This window comes from Peromyscus leucopus, chromosome 2 (genome assembly GCF_004664715.2).
Source record: "Peromyscus leucopus breed LL Stock chromosome 2, UCI_PerLeu_2.1, whole genome shotgun sequence".
Lineage (NCBI taxonomy): Eukaryota > Metazoa > Chordata > Mammalia > Rodentia > Cricetidae > Peromyscus > Peromyscus leucopus.
The window spans coordinates 54,043,916-54,057,386 of record NC_051064.1 but is presented as its reverse complement, the minus strand read 5'-3'; the positions used below and the strand labels follow the sequence as shown (position 1 = coordinate 54,057,386).

Sequence of the window (13,471 nt, the reverse complement as noted above, 5' to 3'; positions counted from 1 at the left end):
AACACCCCCCCATGCACACATGCGCGCGCACACACACACACACACACACACACACACACACACACACACACAGAGTCAAATAGGCATTCAGCTCAATGGTGCTAATAACGTAAGCCTAAATAAATTATAGAATTATTGTGAGGCGATCACTGAGTAATAGATGTAAAACAACTAGCAATGCCTGAGACATAGTATTCAATGTGGTTACTATGGTAATTATTATGGCAGTAACTGAGAGTAAAATGCAAACTATAAATATAGGTATTAGAATTTTCAATAAACAAACAAAGGATTGTGAAAAAGTTGCAATCTAATTGCAATTAGGAAGGTAAGAGTAGGGCATGCTGGTGTGGAGGTGGCAGAAGGAGCCAATGAAAACCAAGCTTTACTCCTGGTCTAGAAACATGGGACAAACATGAAAGCATGATCTCCACTAAAGAGGATCTGAGCGAATAGCTAGGTTTCAGTCAAGGTTAGAAGCTAGAAAAGATTAGGATTGGTCTCTCCTATCAGGTAAGGACAACTCAGTTTGTCAAAGGGCAGGAGGGGCCTGTTGGGGGCAAGGGCAGTCTCACGGTATTCAGAGAAGCAACAAAAGCTCTTGTCTATGGGCATTTTCCCTGGTTTATGAAGTAGCAGTGTTCTGGATAAGAGCTTATGAGGAACAGAGATGGAAACCTGTGGTTAAAAGAGGTCTTCAAGTATTTAGGCTCACTGTCAGAACTTGCATTATTAGAATTAGAAACAACTCAAAGATCCATCTATAGGAGACAAAGGATGCAAATTATAATAAATTCACAAAAGAAATACCTTCATAGCTATTTTAGAAGTCAGTAACTCTGTGGTAGTGAAAAAAAAAAAACACTTTTAATAGCCTTAGTAGAGCAGTAGCTTTATGTATACTAATAAGGAAAAATAAACAAATATATAGCAGCAAGCATAGCAAAGCAAATGAGAATATGCAATACACATACAAGCATGATCTGTAAAAGTTCACACTATCTCTGGAGACTTGTAAAACAGTGTACCAATGTAATGGGGGAAGGAGTGGGAGACCTGGGAGCTGGAAGAGAGAACCTTTACATTCTATACATGCTTTTGACTAGTTTTATCCTCTTATTTTTTAAGTTTTAAAGACTTTTTTATTATTTTATGGGTATGGTTGTTTTGTCTGCATGTATGTATGTGCACCATGTGTGTGCCTAGAGCCCTGCAGAGGCCACAGAGAGCATCAGTCTCCTGGAACTGGAGTTGCAGACGGCTGTGAGAGGCTATGTGGGTGCTAGAAGTCGAACCTGGGTCCTCTAGAAGAGCAGTCAGTGCTCTGAAAGCCCCGAGCCAGATCTTCAGCCTCGTATCCTGTCATATTTACTAGTTACTTAAAACAATTGTTAACAATTTTTAATTTTTATTTTACGTGTATGGGTGTTTTGTCTGTGGGTATATATGAGTACTATGTAAATGCAGTGCCCCAGAATTGCAAGCTGCCATATGGGTACTAGGAATCCAGTTCGGTTCCTTTGGAAGACCAGTCAGTGCTCTCAACCACTGAACCATCTCTCTATCCCCTGGTTAACAATTTTCAACAATAACAGCATTTACTGGTCAGAGGAAGGCTTAAACATTGTGACCCTTCAGTGATCTGAAATGGACAAAAACGAGTGATCATCAAAGGGCAGAAATGGAGATAGCGGAAGTTAAGACGGGCAGCTGTGCTCAGAAAACACCCTGGCGTCTCAGGTTATAAAAAATGTTTTCCCAATGCGACTTAGTCTAAGAGAAGGGTCCCCAAAGGCCCACTTCTCTCTGAGACTCACCACTGTCTCCCCAAGGACCACCTTCTTAGAGTTTCATTATGAGACAAAGAAGCTTCTCTGCTTGGAGGAAAGTCCTAAGTGGGACCAGAACTTGGCAGTAGTCAACCAACTTGGTGTTTTGTTTTAGGGACTGCCCTATCTCCTAGGCTGCCCTGCCACAACCTGCATCTCCTGGGACAGCTCCATTCAAATGTGGGCCTTCTGACCTATCTGCTCACTTCTGTCCTGCTTACCCCGGCTTGCCTTCTGCAGCTTTCAACAGTCTTCCTTACGGCCGGCCTGCCTCCATGCCTTCTCCTTTGCTGTCCCTTCCACCTGGAACACCCACCCACCCGCTGCCACCGCAGCCTCTGTTTCTAGAGCTCAAAGTCTCACCTCCTCCCTCAGATTCTTCTGCAACTAAACCAAATAAGGTACAGACTCATACCCATTCCCGCCTACACTACCAACATCACTGCCTTGTCAGCACCAGCAATGTCACAAACAGTTATTAAGTTCAGATGTGCAGGAGTCAGAGGACACAAGTATGGCCCTGAATAATCAATCCCTTTAGTCCCTGACAATTTTATAGGAATGTCTTAAGTGTAGCTGGCTTTCCGTGGTAGTGCTCCAAAATCTGTTTAATGAAAAAACAACTCAGTATAAATGACTCTAAACTTATGGGAATACTCAAGTCACAAACAACAATGTAAATTTTAAAAGTCAGTTACCATTCTTTGGCCAAATTGACAAAAATGTTAATACTCAAAGTCAGTCTAGCACATTCAGACTCTCAAGCACAAACTAGAAAATATTTTCTGAAATAAATTTAGGAATTCATCAATTCATATATATATATATATATATATATATATATATATATACATACATACATATATTCATTAGCTGACCACTTACTTGAATATTTTAAGATAAGTTAAAGAAATAAACAGAAAAGAAAATATATTTCTATGACAGTATTTACTAAAACCTTATTCATGACAAACTAGAAAGAATTGTTAAGAAACACTCATATTATACAGTATTATTAATCTATCAATTGAGGTTTTCAAAAACATTTGCTAACCCAGAATAAAGCTTACAAAAACTAAGAAAACAAAGAACTACTCATACTATAATCCTATATATAATACTATAATAAGTCAGTAAACTTGTGTTTAACTAAGTTGCTGTGAGATAACTCGTTGGTATGCTGTGAATATGTTTTATTCCCACTGGTTAATAAAATAGCTGATTTGGCCTATAGCTAGGCAGGAAAGAGCCAGGCAAGAAATCCAAGCAGAGATACAGGAAGAAAAAGGGCGGAGGCAGGGGCAGATGCCAGCAGACACGGAAGGAGCAAAATGCCAGAGCACCAGTAAGCCACGGGCCACGTGGCAATACAAAGATTAATAGAAATGGGTTAATTTAAATGTAAGAGCTAGTTAGTAGCAAGCCTGAGCCATAAATCAAATATTTGGATTATTTGGAAATGGCTATGGGATGGGGTAGGACAGAGAAAAGCCTCTATTAACAATATGTATCACAAAAGAAAGAACACTTGATATGAGTAGTTAATATTTTGCTGTTACTGACTTTAGGGGCTGGACCTTGGGAAACAGGATGAATTAGAAGATAAGGAAGCACATTCCGGTGGTTTGAATGAGATTTGTCCCCCATAGGCTCATATTTACACACTAAGTCCCCAGGTGGTGGTGCTGTTTGGGGGAGGTTATAGGACTTTTTAGGAGGGGAACCTTGCTGAGGAAGTACATGACTGGGTTGGGCTTTTTGAGTTGACAGCCTTGCCCCACTTTGAGTGGCCTGTTTCCTGTGTGTGGTTGTGATATGACTTTCAGCTTCCTGCTCCAGCCACCATGCCTTCCTCAACATCTGTCTAGACCTTTGGAAGCAAACCACAGCCCAAATACTCCAGGAACAAGTTTGTTTTTAAAAAGGGAAGGCATATCAGCAAATAACAACCCCATTATCTCACAAGGAATGCCAATTCTTAAATAGGTTTTCACAGTCTGGAAACTTTCTCCAAACACTTCACATCTGGCTAGGTCTTAAAAGACATGGATGACAAGCTAGCAAGATGAATTAAGAAAAAATTCCAGGCACAAGAAACAGCCAAGTGCAAATCTCTGAGGATTTGGGGAAAATCATGTTTTACAAGTATCGACTAATGCATTCCAAAGTACTTTTTGTTAAGTATCTGGTTTTTCATTCCCAATGTCCTGGTCTGATACTTTTAGTTCATACCCTGTTCAATGAGACAGGACCTTCATGTACCTGATGTCCTGGCATTTCAAATTGCCTCTGAAGGTGCACTTTCAATTTTAGTACTTATTTCATCAAAGACTAACATCAAACAGTTCCCAGATTGTGTTGGTCCATGCATGACTCACACTTTGAACTGTGTAGAGCTAGACCAGAAGAAATTTATTGCATCATGGAGATGATGTGGAGCCATGAAGTATGTACATTTTTTTTTCTTTCCTGATATTCTTTTCTAAAGTCATGGCTTTCCTGGATAATTTACAATGCTAAGAGGAAGATACTATGTTCTCTTTATTTTCTGGATTAGAAAAACATGATTCTTCAAAATTTTTTACATTTCCTCACAATGATACCCTGAGAAAAGACTGGCAACTCATGTAACAAAGAGTTAAGTTCCCTAAACCACAAAAGGCCTAGAAGATTTAATAAGAAAACAAACAAAACACTCAATAAAAATGGAGAAAGAATAGATTAGTCACACAAAATAATTTCTAATTAGCCTTTTCTATGTAACAAAAATGCTCAACTTTACTGGCAAGAAACATAAATTTAAACTACTAAGATACTACAACCTAAAAGAATAACAAAACCCCCAAACTTTGACAAGTCACCCTTTTGGTGGGTTAGGAAAGAAGAACACCTCCTGGCATGACAAGTAGGGACTAATTTGCCAGTATGCCCTACGGAAGGCACAGGCCTTTTGGGGTGGTCATTAAAGCCTTTCACAAATGTCCTCCAATTTCTGGCGTGGCCAGTGTGAGCAAGAGAGACGTGTGTGATCTGTGTGGAGCAGACCTGCAGAGTCATTTGCTACATTCTCATTTAATTCCCACCTTTACTTCCCCTTTACAGATGTAACTGGTCATGTTCGCAATGCTGGCCGCTCCATCAGCCCAGATTACAGAAGACAATTTAAAGCAGACCTCTGGCATTCATGTAAGTTATTGAAGAACAAGTAACAGTGTGGTAATGTATATTGAAAAGACAGATGCACACACACGTGGAATGACCAACATAAAAGGTTTCTCACTTCCAGCATGGTTTGTTGCTCAAAAGGAACAGCAACAGAGGACTGATAATTGCAGTACAGTCACACAGTGGAATAGTATGCATCTGCTACAAAGGAAAAGTTCTCTTAGAGCTGATAAATAAAAGGATCTTCTAGTGAAGAAGCAAAAGGTGCTCTCATGTGTATACTATACTGCTGGAACACAGTCTAAGAATGGAGTCAGTTGTGCAAAGGGAATTCTGAGTGCCTACAAGAAAACAAGAGTCTTAGCCGGGCAGTGGTGGCGCACGCCTTTAATCTTTGCACTCAGGAGGCAGAGCCAGGCCCATCTCTGTGAGTTCGAAGCCAGCCTGGTCTACAGAGCAAGATCCAGGCAGAGCTACACAGAGAAACCCTGTCTTGAAAAACCAAAAAAAACAAAACAAAAAAAAAAAAAAACAAGAGTCTTGTGACCTCCATTTCTTCAAAAACATGTAATTGTTATTGGAATGTGCTTTCATGCCCCTCCTAGGTGTATCAGATAGGAGTGAATTCACTTAGATTGTTCATTACAACTAGACAGTTGTTATTTGTTCACATGCCTCTATGAAAATACATGTTTTTGTCACGTGCAGCTCATCCTTGTAACTGTCTACATCTTGAACTCATGAGAACTTTACTCATGTGATTCTTCCTAACCTTCGGAGTATAAACTCATGTTCTGAATAAGGTTGGCTATTGCATCAGACATTAGTCCCCCTCGTTTTCAGGCTCCCACTCTCCCAGGTGCACACCGTGATCTTTAGAGTAGTAAACACTAGATTGTGGCCTTTTATATGGAAGGGAAAGTAGAATTTGATATTTGATTTTATGCTTACAGAAAGAGACTACCATGATAAATAACAAACTAACAAAAATTAGTGTCTTCAGCACAGGGTATAGGGTTGAACTTTGATAATTCAGGAGAAAAAATTCTTGGTGCTGTGTTCACTCTGCCTTACAATCTCATCCACTCTGTCAACAAAGATCATCTGAAGCATAAGTGGAACACATCTGAAGCTCCAGCTTTTCTTTCCCCTTTTAGCCACTACTAACCAATGACCAGCTATCTCTGTGTTAAGAACCATCACTCAATTACATAGTGATTGCTCTTAATCCAGGATAAACAGACAATTACAAGCTTCACTTTTTGGGTGGTTTTTAATTTGTTTGATTTTGTTTGATTTTTATTTTCAATAATTGTCTCTTTAATGTCATAACCAATTGAACTCATACCAATGTATTCTTATTCTCATTCCGGGTTTTCATTCACATAGGGAAGATGATTTCACTTCATAGTAAGAATTTCAAGGCTTTTACTTTGATAACATTCAAAATAAAAACATTATGACATTGACTCTACAAATGTCAGTTAAAATATTTGTTTTTCTCACATCAGTCAGTCCAGATCGGCAGACTCCCAGTATTTTTGGGTTTTTTTCCTCCCAAGACAGGGTTTCTCTGTGTAACTTTGGAGCCTGTCCTGGATCTTGCTCTGTAGACCAGGTTGGCCTTGAACTCACAGAGATCCACCTGGCTCTGCCTCCCAAATGCTGGGATTAAAGACATGCGCCACCACCGCCCAGCCTCCAAGTATTTTATTATCCAGACACATTATTTACTTAAAATTATATCTACATACAATTATATTAATATATGACATCAAGGAAATTAAAATGTAAAATGCCTAACAAATTAATAGTTGACATCTAAGAATATTTATTAGTGATAAAAAATATATTTAAGACAGACATGGTAGTACACACTTATAATCCCAACACACAGAAGGCTGATGGAGAAGAGCATAAGTTTGTGGCCAGCCTGGCCTGTGTAACAAGACCTTGATTCAAAGAACCAAATCATTAAATTAAAATGTTTAAAAATTTAAATGTTATGTTTTTCAGGCTGAATATAATAGCACATCATACAATCCCAGTATTTTTCAGAAAGGTTGAGAGTTTGAGACAAGCCAAGAATACACAGGGAACTTCAAGCTAGCCTAGGGTACATAGAGAGAGACTTTGCCTTAAAAATAATCCACAAAACCATGTGTGCATGTGCATATGTGTGCGTACGGCAGTGGACAACTTGCAGAAGCTGGTTCTCTCTTTCCACGCTGTGGGTCCTGACTCAACTAATCAGGGTTTATCTGCTGAGCCTGGCCAGAAGTTACTTTCTTTCTCTGTAGTTTTCTAAGGTGAATCATGAAATGCTATCTTTAGGGAACTCCAAGCTAGCCTAGGCTATATATTGAGACTCTGACTTAAAAACAATCCACAAAATCACATGTATGTATGTACATGTGTGTATATAATGGTGTATAAAGGGTAACTAGGATAATTTATCAAAACAAACGATAATAATATATTACAATTGGTGCACTAAGTAACATAGGAGTCTTACTGAATTAAATCAATAGGTGAACAGGAAATTTTTCTTCTATTTCTCACTGTAGAAAGGATGGTAGAAACTAAGTTGGCACCTGCAACCACCACTAGTGGTAGCTCCAGACGTATGTCATCATAGAAGATACAGATCTGATGAGGAACAAGACAGCACCATCTCAGAGGTTCTCACCACAAAGGGAAAGAGCTGAGAGTGGAGGGATGCGACTGATACAAACTTAATCAGATATTAAGGCTGTCAAATATGGCAGGACAGGTTCACATTAGATACTTCTTCTATAATTTCTATCAAGAAAGCATGGCCTGAGCCTAACATGAGGAAACACAGAGTGGACCCATGCTACAAAATGAAAGCCTTCATTATTTAAAACTGTGGAGAGATATCAAAGACTGAGAACTGTCGCAAACTGAAGGAGATTAGAGACACCACTTAAATGCAGTGGCCATTGGATTCTGGATCAGAAAGGAAAGGGAGACCTTCTGGGGGGCAGCTGGCAAAATCGCATGGCATCCTGATGCCAGTGTTTTCTTGAGAGTGCAAGTTTCCTCTGGATAGTGCAAGTGTGGTTATTCAGGAGAGTGGCCTTCTTTTTAGGGGAGGATATGAATATTTAGGAGTGGCACAATCTCGTGTCTACAACTTTCTCTCAAGTTACTGAGAGAAAGATCGGTCATAACAGAGGGGAAACAATGAAGCCAATGTCAAATGGTGGCAGCTGCAGCCTGTGACGAAAGGATACAAAATTATATGGCTCTTTCTCAACTTTACTTAGGTTTCAAATTAGTCTTTAAAGGGTATGTGTACACGTGTGAGCACACTTGAATTTTTAATATCTGCCAAGTTACACTAGTGACTGCTATCATTTAAACACAACACTTCTACCTGTCTTCTGATGCACAGATAAGAGGAAATTTTAATGCTAACAGTGAAAAAACTCCATCTTTTGTCCTTGGGAATTTTATGTCAATTCAATTAAAACAGAGCTATCTGGAGAAGGACTCTCAATTGAGAAAATACCACCATCACTTTGCTCTGTAGGGTATTTTCTCGATGAATGATTGCCACAGGAAGATCCGGCTCACGAGGAGTGGTGCCCCCCTGGCAAGCGGTCCTGGGCTGTATAAGGAAGGGAGCTGAGCTAGGCACGGGGAGCAGGCAGTAAGCAGTGTTTCTCCATGGCTTCCGCTTCAATTCCTACCTCAGGTTCTTGCCCTGTCTTTACTTCATGAAGTACTCTAAACTGTAAGGTAAAATAAACTCTTTCCTCCCCAAGTTGCTTGTGGTCATGGTATTTATCACAGCAATAGAACCTACCTAGATCATCTACTCTTGCTTTTCTCCTCTTTCAACCTCCTTTTCTCCCCTCTCTCCATCTCCTTCGCTCCCTCCAGACTCCAATGTGTGTTTTTGTGTGTGGTCAAATGTGTACAGGTGCATGGAGGCCAAAAGAAGTGAGGTATCCTGCTCTACCAATCTCTGCCTTATTCTAAGACAGGGTCTCTCACAGGATCTGGAAATAGGATGGGGACCAGCAAGTCCCTGAGATCCTCCCCTTACTACCTCCCCTCACAGTGTTGGGGTTCCAGATGCATGCAGCCATGCCCAGCTTTTTACACGGGTGCAGAGAACCAAACCCAGATCTCCATGCTTGAACAGAGAGTACCTATACCCAGTGAGCCATCTCTCCAGGACCCAGATTGCAGATCTAAATGTGTCCATGTTTTGGGCCTTATATTAGGGCCCAATTTTCCCATAAAAATGTCTGTACCCTATTTCCAACCCTGTGTAAAATCAGTCAGTGGTACTTGAACTGGCCAATAAAGAATACAACAAATTATTAAAGAGGTCTTGTTCCTTACTGGAACATTAACCTGAAAAGAAGATAGTAGAGAAAATGGGCATTTAACCTTACCTTCAAGCTCCCACCTGCTAGGCCTATTTGATTTTCATTAGGCAGCCTAGAAAAAGCCCAGGCCACCTCCCATCTCTTAAGGCCTAACTTAATTGCCATGCATTTGCAGAAGCACACTGTAAGATGACTAATCACTGACAGCTTCTCCAGCACCATATGTCTCCCAAACTTTTCAAAGGAAAAAACTGTCCCAACCATTACTGGAACAAATTTCCTACCTCCTGCAGCTGGAGTCGGACCTTGGTAACTGCTCGGATCCAGTGTGCTCTGGCTTGGGTAAATGGTGAAGATGCATTCTCCTCGGGAAGACTTGTAACAAGGAAAAGAATATTTCTTGCAAATAGCAGAGGCAACAAGGTGACAATATTCAAGGCAAAACTGCCAAATATCTAAAATAAAATATTTTTGTACTCATGCCTACACACGGCTAGTGATTCAGGCCATAAAACAGCACAGTTCTGAACACCTAGTTTGAAAACAATTCCACTCTAAAATGACAATCCTTTTCATCCCTCTTTACTTCCCCTTTGTTCATGCAGCCAAATGAAACAGCTCATAGACACTGAGAGGCAATGAAACAAGAAGCAAGGGCAAGGGCCCTGAGTGAACTTCAAGTGTAGAAATCGACAGCTACAACCTAAGCGGAGACAAGAAGGGAGATGAGGGAGCATTCATGTGAAGTACTTCACCTCTCTACCAAGAGCTCAGCCCTGACAACAGTAACATCAGGTTCAAGGTCCATGAAGAACCAACCTCTTGGTGGGCCATCAACCCAGGAGGACCAGGTCCAGACCTTAGTCTCCTGGGCCTCTTCACTATCAACTGAACCATAACAGATGACTGAAAACTGAGAACGGAGCTAGGCACTATAGTATACGCCTATATCTCAGCAATCAGGAGGCAGAAGCAGGAGGTTGAGTTAGAAGTCTGTAGCCTGCCTGGGCTACAACATAAGACTTTATTTTATAAAAAGAAAGAAAAACAAGCAAAAAATAGGGGAAGACAGAAAGCAGCTTTATAACAATCTTCAGGAAGATATATGATTCATCCAGCCACCTGGCATTCATTTTCCTGGTCTCTTAGTTCTGTGATGAGATCTAGAAGTCTGAAAATCTAAGCCAGACTCTTATCATTCTATCCTAGTGGATTTCAGATGGGTGCAGGGGCAAGATTTTGTCCTTGGGAGAATATCTGACAGTGTCTAGGGAGTTTTGGTTGTCACCTGGGCACTGCTATTAGTATCTACTGTGTAGAGGCCAGATAAGCAAACAAATGCCTAAAACGAATACAACAGTTTCCCGTAATAATTATTTTCCAATAAAATGTCAACAATACTAAAATGGAGAGACTTACTATGCCCAAACCTCTCGGCTCTTCTAAACAGGATAGCTCAGGGTATAGAAAGAACACTCAAACTCGACACTGAACTTTATTATATGACTCTTAAAACGGCTGCTTTTAGTTACTATTGACACTGTGTTTAGATAAGGTCTCTCTGTGTAGCTCAGGTTGGTCTTCAGCCCCTGACTCTGTACTTCAGCCTCCAGAGTACTGAGTTACACAGGACACACTGCACTTGACCAAAAGATAGATTATACCATTTTCTTCTTATGGATACCAAAATGCCAAACCATGTACAGTGGCTTTTTAATTACAGGAAGGTGTATTAAATCTGTCAGTTCTTCCTTAATCCTTTTCTGGTTTTCCTCAAACAAGGTAAAACAAAATCAAATATCAATGTTCACAAAAGGAATTAAAATATGAATAGAGTTGGATACAGCTAAGGAACCCTAAGCAATGGGAACTATTAAAACATCTGTGGGGCTCAGGCCCAGTTTCAGACTCAGAGAACATCTGTGGGGTCAAGACTTCACGCTCGAGAAGTCTTGGTGCACCTGTACCTCAGTAACACAAGTCCTTCAAATATCTTGGGAGTTATATCAAAAATCAAAGGAAGATGTACCAACTTGACCATGCTTGCCATGGCCCCCACCTACCTAGCTGCAAGAAACAAATGAAAATTGTTTGTATTCAATAAGAGATACAACAGTATGTGAGCTAGCCATCACCTACCTCTCCTGGGGTCCTAGGACGTGATCCTTGTGTAGCACCAGATCTGGAGGAGGGTGGGTTGTGGCATCTTTTCTCACATCCTTGGATTCATTTGTTTTCTCCTTTTCCAATTCATATGTCACGTCCAAGGCTTTCTCTTGTTCTCCCAAAACAACCTGGCCATCTTTGGAGAGGCTGCCATAGCTATGGCTAGAATGAATGGAGTCCCTCTCCCGACGATCATCATCTTGCTCATGATACTGGTCTAGTTCACTCAGCAGAGAGCTTCCTTGACTCACATTACAGGAGGAGCCATACCTACTACTGCTGGTAGGGCTGTGAGAATGAAAAGAAAACAGATTAGTAAATAAATGCAAACCAAGTACCAGACCACAAATACGGATACATCTGGGAACTAATAATTGCATGAAGCGCGCGCTCACACACACACACACACACACACACACACACACACAAATAGGAGGTTCCTAGGAAGCAAGGGCAAACATTTCAATCTAGAAAAATTGTTCTAGCCATTCAACACAATCACAAAAAGAAAAAAGACAACATGCTAAGCTCTCTGACACCACTTACACTATGACTCCAGCCTGACTTCACAAAATATTTTACCTAACTGTCAGAAGAATGAAGAAATAGTCAAATAGCCTGTTGCTTATGAAACTCTTTACTAAGTCTCCTAAAGAAACTTTTCCAGTGGCTGTGATTAAAGTTTTCCAAATTCCACATAGCAAAGTGCAGTAAATGGGCTCCACTCCCCTTCTATTATTTAATAAAAGGAAGTCCTTGATGCTTCCTCTATAATTACAATGTGTGTGCCTGTGCCTTAGGAAAGCAGGCAGGCATGTTCCTTCAGTCTGCAGAATGAAGTGTGGAAGCCACTAGGAGATAAAGACCAGGATTAGAAACACTTCAGGGGAATTCCACAGGTCTCACCAACACAAATGCAATAGTGATACCCTTAGTGGCATGGGGAATATCCCTAAGATAAATCCATCCATCTATCTGTAGCTTAGTCTCTCTCAGGTCAAGGCTCGGTTATGCATAAAGTGAACTAAGTCCAACTCCTCTAGACCAGGACTATACTAAAATTATCTGCCTGTGAAGTGAGGCCAGTTCAGTCCTCTCTTGGTCACCTCAGTTCCCATGCATAGAAAGAAGTGTTCCCTGCAATGAGGGCCAGCCACTGTAGCTGAGAGTAACTGCGATGGTGGCAAGAACAGCAGACTAGTGAGAAGAACAGTATCAAGACACTGCTGGAACCCTGAAGCTCATCTTCCAAGGGATTCAGTCTTAATGAAGACAGATGGACTTGGAGATGAGTGAGACAAGGCCAGTGCATTTGTACATTTCAATCCCAAGTCAAGAGTTCTTGTTTTCTTAATAGTAGATATCCTACTAGAAAGCTTTTATGCAAAGAGAATTGGTTTTGTTTTTTCCCAGAGTCAAGTCTTTAACTTAAGGTCTAATATCTACCCCCTGGTCAGATTAAAAGAAAGCACTACTGTTTTCCAAAGAGATTTTCCCTATGGGTACTCTCAGTTACCTGCTATTTTCAGGCTGATTTCTGATTCTTCAGTACATATTAGCAGAACATGGGTCAGATAAGGGTTCTAAGTAGATCAATGAGAGCTCTCTCTCTCTCTCTCTCTCTCTCTCTCTCTCTCTCTCTCTCTCTCTCTCTCTCTCTCTCTCTCTCTCTCCACCCTACTGTTCTAGGTAGTCCTAATGCTTTGGATGTGTTTGGGCCAGAGGTCAAAGTAGCATTCCTAAACTAAACTTGCAGTGCTTATGCTCAGAGGCAATGGTAGCAATCTCTACAGGTGGACCTTGTTCAGCACTCCAAATGAAAGAACAGCAGCAAAAGAACGACAGCTTTGAGTTGCGTATCATGGCAACCCAGGGTTATCCTTTGTTGTAGTCGTTCAGTCCAGAGCACTGTGATGGTCTATATCAGAGATCCTAGAGGAAGTTTTA

At 40.7% G+C, this 13,471-nt stretch overlaps 1 protein-coding gene across 1 annotated transcript in view; it reads right to left on the bottom strand.

Moving 5' to 3' along the window:
- Unc13b (unc-13 homolog B) overlaps positions 1 to 13,471 on the bottom strand; it is a 209,200-nt gene that overhangs the window by 71,595 nt on the left and 124,134 nt on the right. Inside the window, 2 exon segments of the mRNA XM_037202547.1 lie at positions 9,643 to 9,733; positions 11,498 to 11,812. Of these exon segments, the coding sequence (XP_037058442.1) occupies positions 9,643 to 9,733; positions 11,498 to 11,812 (406 nt within the window).